The 15160-nt window shown below is 45.2% G+C and overlaps 1 protein-coding gene across 2 annotated transcripts in view; it reads left to right on the top strand.

The window, feature by feature from the left end:
* Positions 1-15160, top strand: part of ogfod2 (2-oxoglutarate and iron-dependent oxygenase domain containing 2) — a 35865-nt gene that overhangs the window by 11524 nt on the left and 9181 nt on the right. The window contains exons 3-4 of one of the 2 annotated variants that reach the window (XM_072240768.1): positions 7192-7302; positions 11198-11297. In XM_072240768.1, coding sequence (XP_072096869.1) covers positions 7192-7302; positions 11198-11297 — 211 coding nt within the window. Of the gene's footprint in view, positions 1-7191; positions 7303-11197; positions 11298-15160 lie in introns of those variants that run through there. The other variant, XM_072240769.1, reaches the window with a different exon arrangement.

The raw sequence follows: 15160 nt of genomic DNA, 5'->3' as shown, positions 1-15160 counted from the left end.
ATTAGCTTTTAAGTTGTTGTTTACCGTGTGTCTAGACATTAAGAACAAACAGCTAGCGTTAACTGCATGTATAGAACTTGCATTTGCATCTATGAAATATGCACTGACGAGGATTTTTTTGGAGATAAGGTCGCCAAGACAACAGTCGGAAAGTTTGAGTCAGGAAACGGCATTCTTCACAAGCAGAAACTAGAGTAGTTCCCAGAGTGACCAGATGAGGGCACCATTACCTGGCACAAGTCCGTAGATCAGTATGACAGGAGATAGAAATGTGCTGTTGGTCCTGGGCAAAAAACTGCCTACACAGAACTGAACAAGTTAAACTAACAGAAGAAAATAATAGATCTGAATATGTAGAAGAGTGGCATATAATATTGTTTGCAAAGAAATCACTTACTAATGCAGATATTTTGATATAATCTTTAAGATCTGCTTATTGATACAGCATGCATGCACACAGTGTATGGAGAAAAGTGGCTTGATAGACCATAAGGTATAGGAGCTGAATTAGGCCATTTGGCCCATTGAGTCTGCTCTGCCATTTCATCATGGCTGATCCATTTTCCCTCCCAGCCCCAATTTCCTGTTGTCTTCCTGTATCTCTTCATGCCCTGACTAATCAGGAATCTATTAACCTCTTCCTCAAATATACCCAAAGACTTGGCCTCCACAGTCACCTGTGGCAATAAATTCCACAGATTCACTGCTCTTTGGCTAAAGAAATTACTTTGCAATGTAAAGGATAGCTATATAAGTGAACTAACCCAGAATGAAGTTCATAAACTGGTGAACACAAATACACCCAGTTACAAAGCATTCGAAATGTGGAGATAGAAAGATTGTACGTTCTACCAAAAGAGTGAAAAATCCTACAAAAGTTGGGCAGACCAAATGTTATGTGGAAACGGAGGTGGTTCCATTACTCTTTAGTAAAACTTCCCTAAAGAAAGCAGAAACAGTACTAGATATGGAGGATGGCCGAGCATTGATATTTCAACAGCCAGTGTCTCTTGAGCTCACCAGCTCTGGATGTTACTGTTTGACCATTCTAGATAAAGACTTTACTGAGAATCAATGTGAGAATGGAGTACTAACTGTCACGCAGAACGTGACCCCAGATGAGAAGTGCGAAGTGTTGCTCAAGCTTCACAAACAGTTAGGACACACTTCGACTTCAGAAACTGCTCAGGAGTTCAGGAAACAAAGATGCAGATTATTTTTCCATTCTAAAGCAGATAATTGACATCTGTGAGACAAGTCAAAAGTGGTTGGTCTGCCACTTGCATCTGGATACAATGAAATAGCCATAGATCTACATGAACTGCAACAAGGAGTATGGTACATTGATGAGTTCACATATTTCAGTGCTGTTTGTATTGTAAATACAAAGAGACACTCAGAGGTAGTAAAAGTGTTCGTCTGTTCAGCCAAGGTGCATACAGAGGGTGAGAAACGTTGTCCAGAATTGCCAGGATTTTCCGTAGGATTTTCTGTTGTTCTACCACAGCCTCCAGGTGTCCAGTTTGACACCTATAACAGAGCAAGCCTTTCTAATCAGTTTATTGAGCCTGTTGGCAGCACCCATATTGATACCATTGCCCCAGCACACTACCACATAGAAGATAGTACTGGTGAAAACAGACTGGTAGAACATGTGAAGGAGAGGCCTGCATACTCCAAAGGACCTCAGTCTCCTCAGGAAGTAGAGGTGACTCTGGCCCTTCTTGTACACAGCCTCTGTGTTGGTGCTCCACTCCAGTCTGTAATCCAGGTGCACCCCAGGTACGTGTAGGTCCTCACCACATCTATATCCTCACTATCAGGAGTAGGCAGGGAGCAGTGCAGGGTTAGTCTTCCTAAAGTCCATCACCATCTCCTTTGTCTCACTGATGTTGAGCTGCAGATGATTCAGCTTGCACCATTTGACAAAGTCCTCCACCAGGGCCCAGTATTCATCCTCCCATCTTCCCTTCATTCACCCAACTATTCCTGAGTCATCGGAGAATTTCTGCAGATGACATGACTCAGTGTTGTATTTAAAGTTCGAGGTATACAGGGTAAACAGGAAGGGAGCCAATACAGTCACCTGTGGGGCCCCAGTGCTGCTTTATAGCCATGTCTGACACACAGCTGTGAAGCTGCACAAACTGGTCTGCAGTTATCCTGGATACAATGGAAGTGCCAACCTGCATTGAATGGAGCTTTCTCCCCCAGCAATGAGGGCTGTATGTATTGAAGAAATACTTCCTTGAGAAATTAAAAAAACATGATCCTCACAGGGCTGCCCTGCTCATCCAAATGGGAGCAGGCTCTGTTCAGCAGGTAGATGACAGCATCATTGTCTCCAGTGTGCTCCTGGTAGGCAAACTGCAGGGGATTGAGGGCTGATCTGACTGGGGTCGGAGGTGAGCCAGGACGAGCCTCTCTAGGGTCTTCATGATGTGTGAGGTCAGGGCCACTGGACAGTAGTCATTCAAGACTTTCGGTTGGCCCTTCTTGGGTACTGAGACCACACAGGATGTTTTCCACACAGTTGAGACCCTTTCCAGGCCGGGACTCAGATTGAAAATGCGCTGGAGATTTCCACACAGCTGCTCAGCACACTCCTTCAGGACCCTGGGGTTCACACCATCCAGTCCCAAAACTTTGCTGTGTCTGGGTTTCCCCAGAGCCCCTCTCTCCTGCTCAGTAGTGAAAGTGAGTCCATGATAACTGGGGAGTTGGTGGAAAAGTGGGCTGAGGGAGGTAAAGATTGGGACGATAGCATTTGGTATGTGGAGGTGTGGATGGTAGGTGCAGGGATATAGACTGTGCTAGCCTGTGTTGTTCATCCATGTGTTGAACTGGAGGGGGGAGGAGGGTAGGGCACTGGTGCTGAGGAAGCATTGGGTTGCTCGGCACCTGGACTGGTGTGCTAAGGACAATTGTCAAATATATTGAAGAATTGGTCTAACTCATTAGCCCATTCACGGCTGCATTCTGAGGCTCTACAACTAGGCTGATTGAAGCCAGTGATGTTCCTCATGCCTCTCCTCACCTCCCGTGTGCCTCTCTGCCAAAGCTTGATGTCACAAGTGGATCTGCCTATTTTTTACTGGCAAGATTCAGGACGTCATATGATTGGAGTACTTGTCTGTTATGTAGATGACCTCGTATGGGGAGGCTCACAAAACTTTGCCACAACAGTTATCTCTCAGCTAAAGTCAGCCTTTCAGATTAGCCAAGATGAACATGGTGGATTCTGCCATGTAGAAATAGACGTCCTTGCTGTTGACAGAACAGTACAACTGCACCAAGAAAGCTACTTCAGGAATCTTCAGTCAAAGTGCTTGCAATTCTCATGAGGCACACAATGGGATAAACCCCTCAGTGCAGCTGTAGCTGAGCAACTCAGGTCAAAGATAAGTCAGATTCTATGGGTGGCAAGACAGAGCAGACCTGACAATATGTTTGATGCCTGCAGCTTGGCATCCAGCACAAAAAATGGCAAACAAGATGGTGTGCAGAATTCAGTCTGAAAAAGTAGTCTTGGAGTTTCAACAGCTTGGAAAAGAAAGCTCACTGAGGCTTATTGTCTTCGGTGATGCCTCACGTGGAAATCTCTGATGGAGGTACTCAAGGAGGGCACTTTATTGTATTGATGGGAGAAGAGGGAAGATTTTCACCTCTCTGTTGCAATCAAAAAGGCTTGGAAGAGTTGTACAGAGTATGCTGGCAGGAGAAGCCCTTGCAGTGTCTGGAGATATTGCTGTTTATCTGGCCACACTCTATTCTGAGTTTGTCCATGGTGATCCAAAGAATAACTTGTGTCACAGACAACTACTCTCCGGTTGATATAATCAAATCCACCAAGTCAGTTGCAGAGAAGAGCCGTCGTCCAGAGTTAAGCAGCATTGAGGAATTCGTCCAAGCACAGAAGATTCATCGCGTGCTATTGTCAGCTACGAAGGAACAACTAGCTGACTGTCTTACAAAGGAGGGGCATTAGCTAAGTGAAGGCATTAAGAACACCAAGGGTTAGAACTGATTCCCATATCCTAGTGGCATTCAAGTGGTAGAATTATTTCCCATATAGATGTTTTTTATTTTGTAGAATTATGAAGACATTAAGTGACGGTATCTTAGAAATTTATTAAGCCTAACAACTGGAGTTAAAGTAATACATCTAAACTAATAGATATATTTATACACACTCACACATTAAGAAGGATGGGAGGTTGTCGAGTTCTGTTCATTTGGGTTATGTAAGCATTTAGTTGGGCTGTTCACTTTCCCTGTTATGGGCATACGCGTGAGGTTGGGGGGTATTGGTGGTTAGAAAATGCCAGCTTTGTGTACTACACATGAATGGAGATATTAAAGTTGTTAAAATGAAAGAAAATCTTATCTTTGTTGCTTGAACGTTAACAGGCAGTACTGAGGGAGAGTCACACTGTGGGAAGGGTAGTATTGAGGGAGAGTCTCACTGTGGGAGGCTGGTACTGAGGGAGGGCACACTCTGGGAGGGGTGGGATGTGGGAACAAAGTTGCCTCCCTCCTTTCCAGTCCTGATGAAGGGCCTAGCCAGAAACGTTGACTCTTTAGTCCCCTTCATAGATGTTGCTTGACTTGTGAGTTCCTCCAGCATTTTATGTGTGCTGCTTTCCAGCACCCGCAGAATCTTTATGGTAAGACCATTTGACGTAGAAACAGAATTAGCCCACTTGGTCCATGAAGTCGACACCTCCATTCCATCATAACTGATTTAGTTTCTCTGCCAGCTCTATTCACCTGCCTTCTCCTCATAACCATTGTTGCCCTGACTAATATAGAATCTATCAATCTCTGCCTTAACTATTCCACAGATTTCATCTCCCTCAGTCCAAAGACATTCCTTCTTGTCTCTGTTCTAAATGGATGTCTCTCTATTCTGAAGCTGTGCCCTCTAGTCCTAGACTCCCCAACTATAGGATGCATCCTCTCCACAGCCACTCTATTTCGGCCTTTGATAGGTTTCGATGAGATCACACCCTCCCCCCTTCTTCTAAAATTCAGTGAGTTCAGGTCCAGAGTTATCAAACGTTTCTCAAAATGTAAGACTGTCATTCCCAGTATCATTCTTGTGAACCTCCTCTGGACGCTCACCAGTGCCAGCACATCTTTCCTTAGATAAGGGGCTCAAAGCTGCTTACAATACTGCGATGCCTTATCAAAGTTGGAAGTACATTTGTTATCAAAGTATATATACACTATACAACCTTGATGTTCGTCTCCTTACAGGCAGCCACAAAACAAAGAAACCCAAAAGAACTCTTTTTAAGAAAAAAGACTGATAAACACCCAATGTGCAAAGAGAGAAGGAAAAAAACCAAATTGTGCAAACAATGAAAGTAAGCAAATAGCATTTAGAATAAAAGTGGGTCCTCAGACACGCAGCCCAGGCCATAGCCGCAGCCTCAGTGCAGCACACAGCAGAGTAAGCATCATGGAGCGTCCTTTCTTTGATATTCTAGTCCTCTTGAAATGAATGCCGACTTTGCATTTGCCTTCCTCACCACCGACTCAACCTACAAGTTAAAATTTAGGGAATCCTGCACAGACCCTCAGTCCCTTTGAACTTTCAATTTCTGAATTTGCTTCTTGTTTAGAAAATAGTCTAATAATGCTTGTACAGTATTCCTTCTCCCAAAGTGCATGATCATACACATCTCTACAATGTATTCGATTTGCCACTTCTTTGCCCATTCCCTTAATCTATCCAAGTCTTTCTGCAGACTCCCTGCTTCCTCAACACTACCTGCTGCTCCATCTATCATTGTATTGCTGCAAACTTGGCTACCAAGCAGATTATGATTAGCAAATTAGCAATGGCACAATTTTGTCATCTAAATCATTAACATATAAAAGGAAAAGTAGTAACCCCAATACTGACCTCTAAGGAAAACCATTAGTCACTGGCAACCAACCAGAAGAGTTTCCTTTGCCTTCTGCCATCGGCCAATCTTCTGTTCATGCTGCTATCTTTCCTTTCATCGGTGCTCTATCATCTTTCAAAACTCAGAGAAAGACTTTTAAAGATCAGCTTTATTTGCCACATGTGCATGGAAATGTACAGTGAAGTGTATCACTTGCATCGATGGCCAACACACTGAGGATGTGCTGGGGACAGCCCGCAAGCGTTGTCACGCTTCTGGTGACAACATGGCATGTCCACGACTTAAGGCTGATTTATACTTGTGCGTCAAATGTATGTTGTAGGTACGGCGTAGCCACGAACCCTACGCTGTAGCCTAATGTGCACCTCTCCCAAAATGTAACTACACGTCGCAGTGACGCAGACCGAGCAACTGTGATTGGTCCGCTTGGTAGCATCGCATTTCCTCCAACGCTGCAATAGCTTCTCATCGGGCGCCTGAAGGACAGGGAAGGAACTCTGGCTGCAATGCTTTCCATAAAGCTTTACAGACCTCCGAAATTATGGAGGACCCTGTGCTTGAAGCCAGTTTGTAGCTGGCTGCTACAGCCTGTTGACTTCCACCTGAAGCTAAAACTCGAATGGTGATTGCCAGTCTCTGAGTATCCGAAAATATTTGAAATGCATTTCCTCATCCATGTCTCTCAGTGGCCGGACAGGCACAGAAAATTCACCCTCCTTCAGTTTCAGTCGCCATTGTTTGAAGTTTGAGTTTCTTCGTGTTGACTTTCAACACGAAGAAACTCAACACAGTGCATAGAAACCCCACCGCCAACTAGTGTTTTGGTGGTGAATTGCAGAGCGACACAGACACACCAATGCACAAGTATAAATGCTCACAACGGCGTAGCCCACGTGCGTAGGCTGCGGCGTAAGTTAGTACACACAAGTATAAATCAGTGTTTACTCTCCCTAACGTGTGTTTCTGTAATGTGGGAGGAAACCCACACAGCTGCAGGGAGAAAGTACAAACTCCTTACAGAGCAGTGGAAATTGAGCCCCAATCTTTTGTCATTGGCGCTGTAAATTATGCTAACTGATACGCACCTGCGCCACTCTGCGGTATCTTTTCTAGATTATGATGTTCTGACCAGCCTTCCTCACTAGTGGTCGTCTTGTGAACTTATCTTTGTTTTTTGTGGGATCTTGCTCTGTGTGACTACGTCTGTTGTGCGAGGCCTTTAAGGGGGGAATTCTGAGAAAAGTGTTTTAATAATTGCTTTTCCCTGCCCCCTCAGATTGATCAGGAAGTTCAGAGGAGGAGGCAGCTGACCCAGGCCAGTTTGGAGAGAGCGGCAATCATTTCGGCACATTATAAACCACTGACTCCTGCTGTCTACGTTTTACAGGTACACCCAGTATTGTCAAACCACAGCACACCTAGCGCATATTTAAAGATCGGCTCATTACACAGAACACATAATAACGCAGGAGAATACCAGACACACTCTGTGGTTCTCAAACTGAGGGCTTCAGTGTCGGAGCCCCTGCAGATGTACAGCATTGTGCAGAAGTTTTAATAGGCACGTATACAGTGCCTATGAAGTGTATACACCCCCCCCCCAGAGGTTTTCATGTTTTATTGTTTCACAACATTGAATCACAGTGGATTTATTTGTCTTTTTTTGGCGCTGATCAACAGAAAAAGACTTTAGTGTCAAAGTGAAAACAGCTCTCTACAAAGTGATCTAAATTAATTACAAATATAAAACACAAAATAATTGCATAAGTATTCACCCTCTTCAAGTCAGTGTTTAATAAATGCACCTTTGGCAGTAATTACAGATTTGAGTCTGTGTGGATAGGTCTCAATCAGCTTTGCATGTCTGGACACTGCAATTTTTCCCCATTCTTCTTTACAAACCTGCTCAGCTCTGTTAGATTGCATGGGGAGATCATGAGTGAACAGTCCTTTTCAAGTCCAGCCTCAAATTCTCAATTAGATTGAGGACTGGACTCTGACTTGGCCACTCCAGGACAACTTTGTTGTTTTTAAGCCATTCCTGTCTAGCTTTGGCTTTATACTTGGGGTCATTGTCTTTCTGGAAAACAAATCTTCTCCCAAATCGCATTTCTCTTGCAGACTGCGTCAGGTTTTCCTCCAGGAATTCCCTGTTTTTCGCTGCATTCATTTTATCCCCTACCTTCACAAGCCTTCCAGGGCCTGCTGCGGTGAAGCATCCCCACAGCATGATGCAGCCACCACCAGGCTTCACAGTAGGGATGGTGTGGTTTTGGTGATGCGCGGTGTTTGACTTATGCCAAACATAGCATTTAGTCTGATGACCAAAAAGCTCAAGTTTGGTTTCATTAGGCAATAGAACCCTCTTCCAGCTGACTTCAGAGTCTCCCACAGGCCTTCTGGCAAACTCTGAGATTTCATGTGAGTTTTTTTTAAACAGTGGCTTTCTCTTTGCCATTCTACCATAAAGCTGTGACTGGTGAACCACCTGGGCAACAGTAGTTGTATGTGCAGTCTCTCCCATCTCAGCCACTGAAGCTTGTAACTCCTCCAGAGGTGTCATAGGTCTCTTGGTGGTCTCCCTCACTGGTCCCCTTCTTGCACGGTCAGTCAGTTTTCGAGGACGGCCCGCTCTAGGCAGATTTACAACTGCCATATTCTTTCCATTTTGTGATGATTGATTTAACTGTGCTCCAAGAGTTACTCAGTGCCTTGGAAATTTTCTTGTATCCATCCCCTGACTTATGCTTTTCAATAGCCTTTTCACGGAGTTGCTTGGAGTGTTCTGTTGTCTTCATGGTGTAGTTTTTGCCAGGATATTGACTCCAGCAATTGGACCTTCCAGATACAGGTGTATTTTTACTACAATCAATTGAAACACCTTGACTGCACACAGTGATCTCCATTTAATTAATTACGTGACTTCTAAAACTAATTGGCTGCACCAGTAATGATTTGCTGTGTCATATTAAATGGAGCGAATACTTACACAATCAATTGTTTTGTTTTTTATGTTTGTAACTAATATAGATAACTTTGTAGAGATCTATTTTCACTTTGACCTGAAAGAGTCTTTTTCTGTTGCTCAGTGTCAATAAAAGCCAAATTAAATCCACTGCGATTCAATGTTGTTAAACAATAAAATATGAAAACTTACAAGTGGGGTGAAGACTTTTTACAGGCACTGTATTTAGCTAAGGTGCCTAGAACCTTTGCACAGTACAGCGTTTGTCAACTTGGAGCAGAGAGTAAGTTTGTAAATCTGGCAGGAGGAAAGGATGTTGGGAGTGATGAGGGTTGAGCGCCGTGGGAGGGTTGTGGGACAGGTGGCAGAGAAGTAGTGCGTGAACATTGACTTCTCAAACTTCCGCTAATGCCCCACCTCCCCCTCATACCCCATCCGTTATTTATTTATATACACACATTCTTTCTCTCTCTCTCCTTTTTCTCCCTCTGTCCCTCTGACTATACCCCTTGCCCATCCTCTGGGTTTCCCCCCTCTTGTCTTTCTCCCTGGGCCTCCTGTCCCATGATCCTCTCATATCCCTTTTGCCAATCACCTGTCCAGCTCTTGACTCCATCCCTCCCCCTCCTGTCTTCTCCTATCATTTTGGATCTCCCCCTCTCCCTCCCACTTTCAAATCTCTTACTAGTTGTTCCTTCAGTTAGTCCTGACGAAGGGTCTCGGCCCGAAATGTCGACTGTACCTCTTCCTAGAGATGCTGCCTGGCCTGCTGCGTTCACCAGCAACTTCTATGTGTGTTAATTAATTAGGTGCTGCTTGGCACGTAAATGTTGGCCCAGATCCCAGATGGGACACACTGAACAACTGCCTGTACATACTGTGACCACTAGGAGACACACTGAACAACTGCATGTACATACTGTGACCACTGGGAAACATACTAAACAGTAGTTACATAAAATACAAGCAGACTATTAATTAGCAATTAAGTCCTGAAGAAAGGTCTCAGCCCGAAATGTTGACGATTTTCTCTTTTTTTCCATCGACAATGCCTGGCCTGCTGAGTTTCTCCAGCATTCTGTGTGAGTTGCTTTGGATTTCCAGCATTTGCAGGGTTTCTTGTGTTTGTATTAATTGCTAAGCCACAAAGAGATTAACAATCAGAAAACTACAAGTAACAGACCAAACCAATGCCTCTCACCCTAAATCTAGGCCCCCTAGTTTTGGACTCCCCTACCCTGGGGAACCTGCTGTTACCATCCACCTTATCGGTGCATCTTGTAATTTCAAACATCTTATATCTCGACCAAAGGAGATGTAAGTCACTCCTTCCCTCCACTAGCCATCAGGTCACCCTTGTGCAAGGTGTAGCACCTGCTTAGGACCCCCCCGCCCCCCGGATCAGTGTCAGGTGAAGCCATGGGAGCAGGTGGTGACGGTCGTTTGAGCAGCTGGTGCAGATCACAAGTCCTGGTCATGTGACCACTGACACCAGGCAGACAATCTCTGAAGAGTATTGACAATGGCTGCGGTCACCCGTCTTGTAAAGACACTGCCCAGAAGAAGGCAATGGGAAACCACTGCCCAGAAGAAGGCAATGGCAAACCACTGCCCAGAAGAAGGCAATGGCAAACCACTTCTGTAGAAAAATTTGCCAAGGACAATCATGGTCAAAGAGCATGATTGCCCACGTCATACAACACGGCACATCAGATTTGGGCAATTGTATTTAGAAGTAGAGCAGTAACAGGCCCTACCGGCCCATCGGGCTGCACCACCCACTTACACCCACGTGACCTATTAATCTACTAATCTGTACATCTTTGGACCGTAGGAGGAAACCTGAGCACCTGGAAGAACAAATTACAAACAGAGCATCGCACAAAATGCTGAAAGAACAACTGGTCAGGCAGCACCTCCGAGACACTTCATCAGGACTGCCAAACCGCCAGACCCTTCACCAGTGCTGATGAAGGGTCTCGGCCCAAAACGTCAATTGTTTCTTCATTTCCATAGATACTGCCTGACCTGCTGAGTTCCGCCGGTATTTTGTGTGCGTTGCACCCGAAGGAAACCCGCACAGTCACAGGAGAACACAGTAACTCCTTACAGACAGCAGTGGGAATTGAACCTGGGTGGCTGGTGCAAGAACACATTACGCTAACTGTTCTACTACTGTGCAGTACTGTGCTTACCTCAGCAAGCAGTAGCCCAGCTTTAAATCTGGTGACTTGTGGCCACTAGATTTCTACTGTACAGAAAGGGAATCTTTTATATTTGGGGCAGTATAAACAGGCTGTTGCTTTGTCTTTTCAAGGACAGCTTCCTCGCTCCGGAATTCCGTGAAATTGTTGCCTATTCCAGAAGTAAGGATGCTGATTTCGAAGGGCTGTTGGACCGAATCCAGGAACTACCAGGCACGCCTTGAAAACCTCTGATCGAGGGAAAGCAATGAAATGGTGCTTTATACTGGGAATGACAGAGTCATAGAGCAGGGAAAGTGGCCGTCCATCCCACCATGTCTGTGCTGATCCATTTGCCCATACGCTAATCCCACTTGCCTCCATGAGCACCATCTCTACCTATTGAAATGTCTCTCTAAATGCTTTTAAACCATAGTGACCGTATCTGATTCCAACATCACCTGCAGTGCAAAAATAAACCAACCCATAAGACATTGGAGCAGAATTGGTCTATGTGGCTCATCGACTCTGCTCCACCATTCCATCATGGCTGATTTATTATCCTCCTCAACCCCATTCTCTTGCCTTCTCCCCATAACCTCTGATGCCCTGACTAATCAAGAACCTATCAACTTCTGTTTTAAATATATTCAATGACTTGGCCTCCACAGCCGTCTGTGGCAATGAATTCCACAGATTCACAACCTTCCAGCTAAAGAAATTCCTCCCCATCTCTGTTCGAAATGGACGTCCCTTTATTCTGAGGTTGTGCCCTCTGGTCCTAGACTCCCCCACCATAGGAAGCATCCTCTTCACATCCATTCTATCAAGGCCTTTCAACTTTCAATAGGTTTCAATGAGATCTTCCCCCTATTCTTCTGAATTCCAGTGAGAAGCCTGGAGCCATGAAACATTTCCCGAACTCTAACCGTCCCAGAATCATTCTCATGAGCCTCCTATGGACTGACCCCAATGTCAACACTTCATTTCATAGATAAATGGAACCAAAATGCTCCCAAAACACTCAAACCCCTCAGATCCTCCTCATAACTCTTGGTTTTGGTACCTCTAGCAGAGGGAAAACTCCCAGCTATCAACCATGTCTAAGTCTCTCCTACAATCCTCCATCACATCACCCCTTGGCCTTCTTGCAAGAGGAAATGCAAGCCCAGTGCTTGTTCTGAGGGTCAGTCACCTGCACTACATTGGACCAGACAGCACACAATATTGTGGAGACTGATTTTGTCTTTTTCCTGCAACTGAAACCCTCCCACCCCGAAAAACATCTTGTTGAATCTCTCTGCATTCTCTCCAGCCCTCCCGTAGTGTAGTGACCGGAACTGCACACGGTACTCCAAGTGTGGTCGCGCCAGTGCTTGTAAAGTTCCAACTTCGATCAGAACTTCATAGGTCAGGATTTATTGTACATCCTATTCCGGCGTGTTGGTCCATGGCCTCCTGTGGCCTCTCTCAGGTTGAAGGAGCAATACCTCATACTCTGTCTGAGTAGCTTCCAACCTGATGGCATGAACATTGATTTCTCTAACCAGATAATTACTCTGCCCTCCCTCTTCCCTCTTCCCCTCTTTCCCCATTCTGGTTCCCCTCTCATCTCTTCTCACCTACCTATCATCTCCCCTGGTGTCTACCTCCTTCTCTTTCTTGTATGGTCCACTTTCCTCTACTATCAGATTCCTTCTTCTCCAGCCCCTTTACCTCTTCCATCTATCACCTCCCAGTTTCTGCCATCATATTCCGCCCCCCCCCCCCCCCCATTCACCTTCCTTTCCACCGAGCCGAGTGTGACTGGGTGTTCAGGGGGAATGGCGTAAATAACGCAGACTCAGTGTTAGCTGGGCAGTGTCGCTGGTCTGATATCTGTAAGTGTTGGAAAATATCTTGTGTTATGGTAACACTAGGGCCATGGAATTGTACAGTGTGGTCATAGACCATTCAGCCCATCATCTCCATGGTGCATTTTTTGTCCATCCTATTTGCTCATATGACGTTTGCCTATTTAAATGTCTGTCTAAATGCTGCTTCAATGTAATACCCTGTATTTGATATCACCACCTCCTCTGGCAACCAACATCTCCCTATCACTAGTTAAGACTGTTTAATGTAATTTCTAGTACACAAGGGTAAAGGAGAATGAAATAATTGTTACTCCAGATCTAATGCGAGTCCAAAAGCCACAGTAAGATAAAGAACACAATAATAAAAAAACCACAATAAATATAAATACATAAGGTTGCTTATATACATTGATTGTATTTCCATAAAGTGATGCTAGGCACAGGAGTGTCTGTACATAAGGTGACTCTGACAGGAAATTATAAAGTAGTGGCGGTTGAGGGTGTGGAGGGGTGGGTTAGTGGGTGGAGGTGTTGATCAGCCTCACTGCCTGGGGAAGATAACTGTTTTTGAGTCTGGTGGTCCTGGCGTGGATGCTACGCAGCCTCCTTCCTAATAGGAGTGGGACAAACAGTCCGTGAGCAGGGTGGGTGGAATATTTTACCTTGTTACTGGCCTTTCTCCCAGCACCTTTCTGGTCCATGCCCTTGAAGGCAGGTATGCTACTGCTGGTGATGGTCCTCCAGTCCATGCAATTCCTTGAGGATTCCTCTCTGCAGGGATCCAAGGTGAGTCAGGGGTCTGTGACCAGTGTCGTACCACAGGGATCAGTGCTGTGACCCTTGTTCGTGATTATTATTAGTGACTCAGACATCAACATAGGAGGCACAATTAGTAAGTTTACAGGTGACCCAGAAGTTGGTGTTGTGATGGTGAGGAAGTTTGTTCAAAGCTACAGTGAGATTCAGACCAGTTGGAAACACAAGATTCTGCAGATGCTGGAAATCCAGGGCAATACACACAAATTGCTGGAAGAACTCAGCAGGTCAGGCAGCAGTTGACATTTTGAACCAAAATCCTTCTTCAGGACTGGAAAGGAAAGAGAAGGAAGCAAGACTACAGAAATGGGGTGAGGGAAAGGAGGAAGGTGATAGGTGAAGCCAGGTGGGTGGGAAAGGTAAATGGCTGGAGAGGAAGGAATCTGATAGGAGAGGAGTGGGGACCATAGGAGAAAGGGAAGGAGAAAAGTTAAGTGCCAGAGTGGGAATAGAAGAGGGGGAGGGGGATTTTTTTTTTTTTTTTTTTTTTTTACCTGAAGAAGAAGGAATCTGATAGGAGGGGAGGGTGGGCCATGGATGAAAGGCAGCAAAGAAAGTTGGGTGAAGTAGTGGCAGATCAGATTTAATCCAAACAAGTGTGAGGTGAGACGAGATACTTTCGGGTTTTGAGTTCATGGTTCTGGAGAAATCAATATTCATGCCATCAGGTTGGAGTGTTAGAATGATCACAGCAGGACTGGTAGAACGACGTCTGGTGGGGGGTGGGGGTGGAGAGAGGGAGGGGGTGTAGCAGAACAGAGAGACCAATAGGTACAAGTGTATGGTTCCCCGAAAGTGATTTCAGAGATAGACGGGGTGGTGAAGAAGGTATTCTGTTATGGGGGGGAGTAAACAATTGAGTTCAGGCTGAGACCCTTCATCAGGACTGGAAAGGAAGAGCAGAAGCCGGAATAAAAAGATGGAGGGGTGGGGGAGGGGGAGGAGTACCAGGTGGCAGGTGAGACCAGATATGGGGGAGGGGGGATAAAGTAAGAAGCTGGGAGGTGATAGGTGGAAGATGTAAAGGGCTGAAGAAGGAAGAATCTGATTGGAGAGGAGAGTGGGCCATGGAAGGCAAGGAGGAAAGTTGGGTGATGTGGTGGCAGATCAAATTTAATCCAGAGAAATGTGAAGTGCTGCATTTTGGGAAGTCAAGTAGGGGTTGGGTGCAGTAAATGATAAGATGTTAATAATCAGAAGGACCTTGGGGTTTTGAGTTCATAGTTCTCTGAGAGAGGAAGCACAGTGAACGGTAGGGCACTGAGGAGTGCGGTAGAACAAAAGGATCTGGGAATACAGGTCCTTACTTCATTGCAAGTGGCTGCGCAGGTTGATAGGGTCATAGAGAAAGCTTTTGGCACGTTGGCCTTCATAAATCAAAGTATTGAGTACAGGAGATGGGATGTTATATTGAAGTTGTACAAG

Source organism: Mobula birostris, chromosome 22, assembly GCF_030028105.1.
Source record: "Mobula birostris isolate sMobBir1 chromosome 22, sMobBir1.hap1, whole genome shotgun sequence".
Taxonomy (NCBI): domain Eukaryota; kingdom Metazoa; phylum Chordata; class Chondrichthyes; order Myliobatiformes; family Myliobatidae; genus Mobula; species Mobula birostris.
Note: the sequence above shows the minus strand (reverse complement) of the source record. Positions and strands in the feature narration are given on the sequence as shown.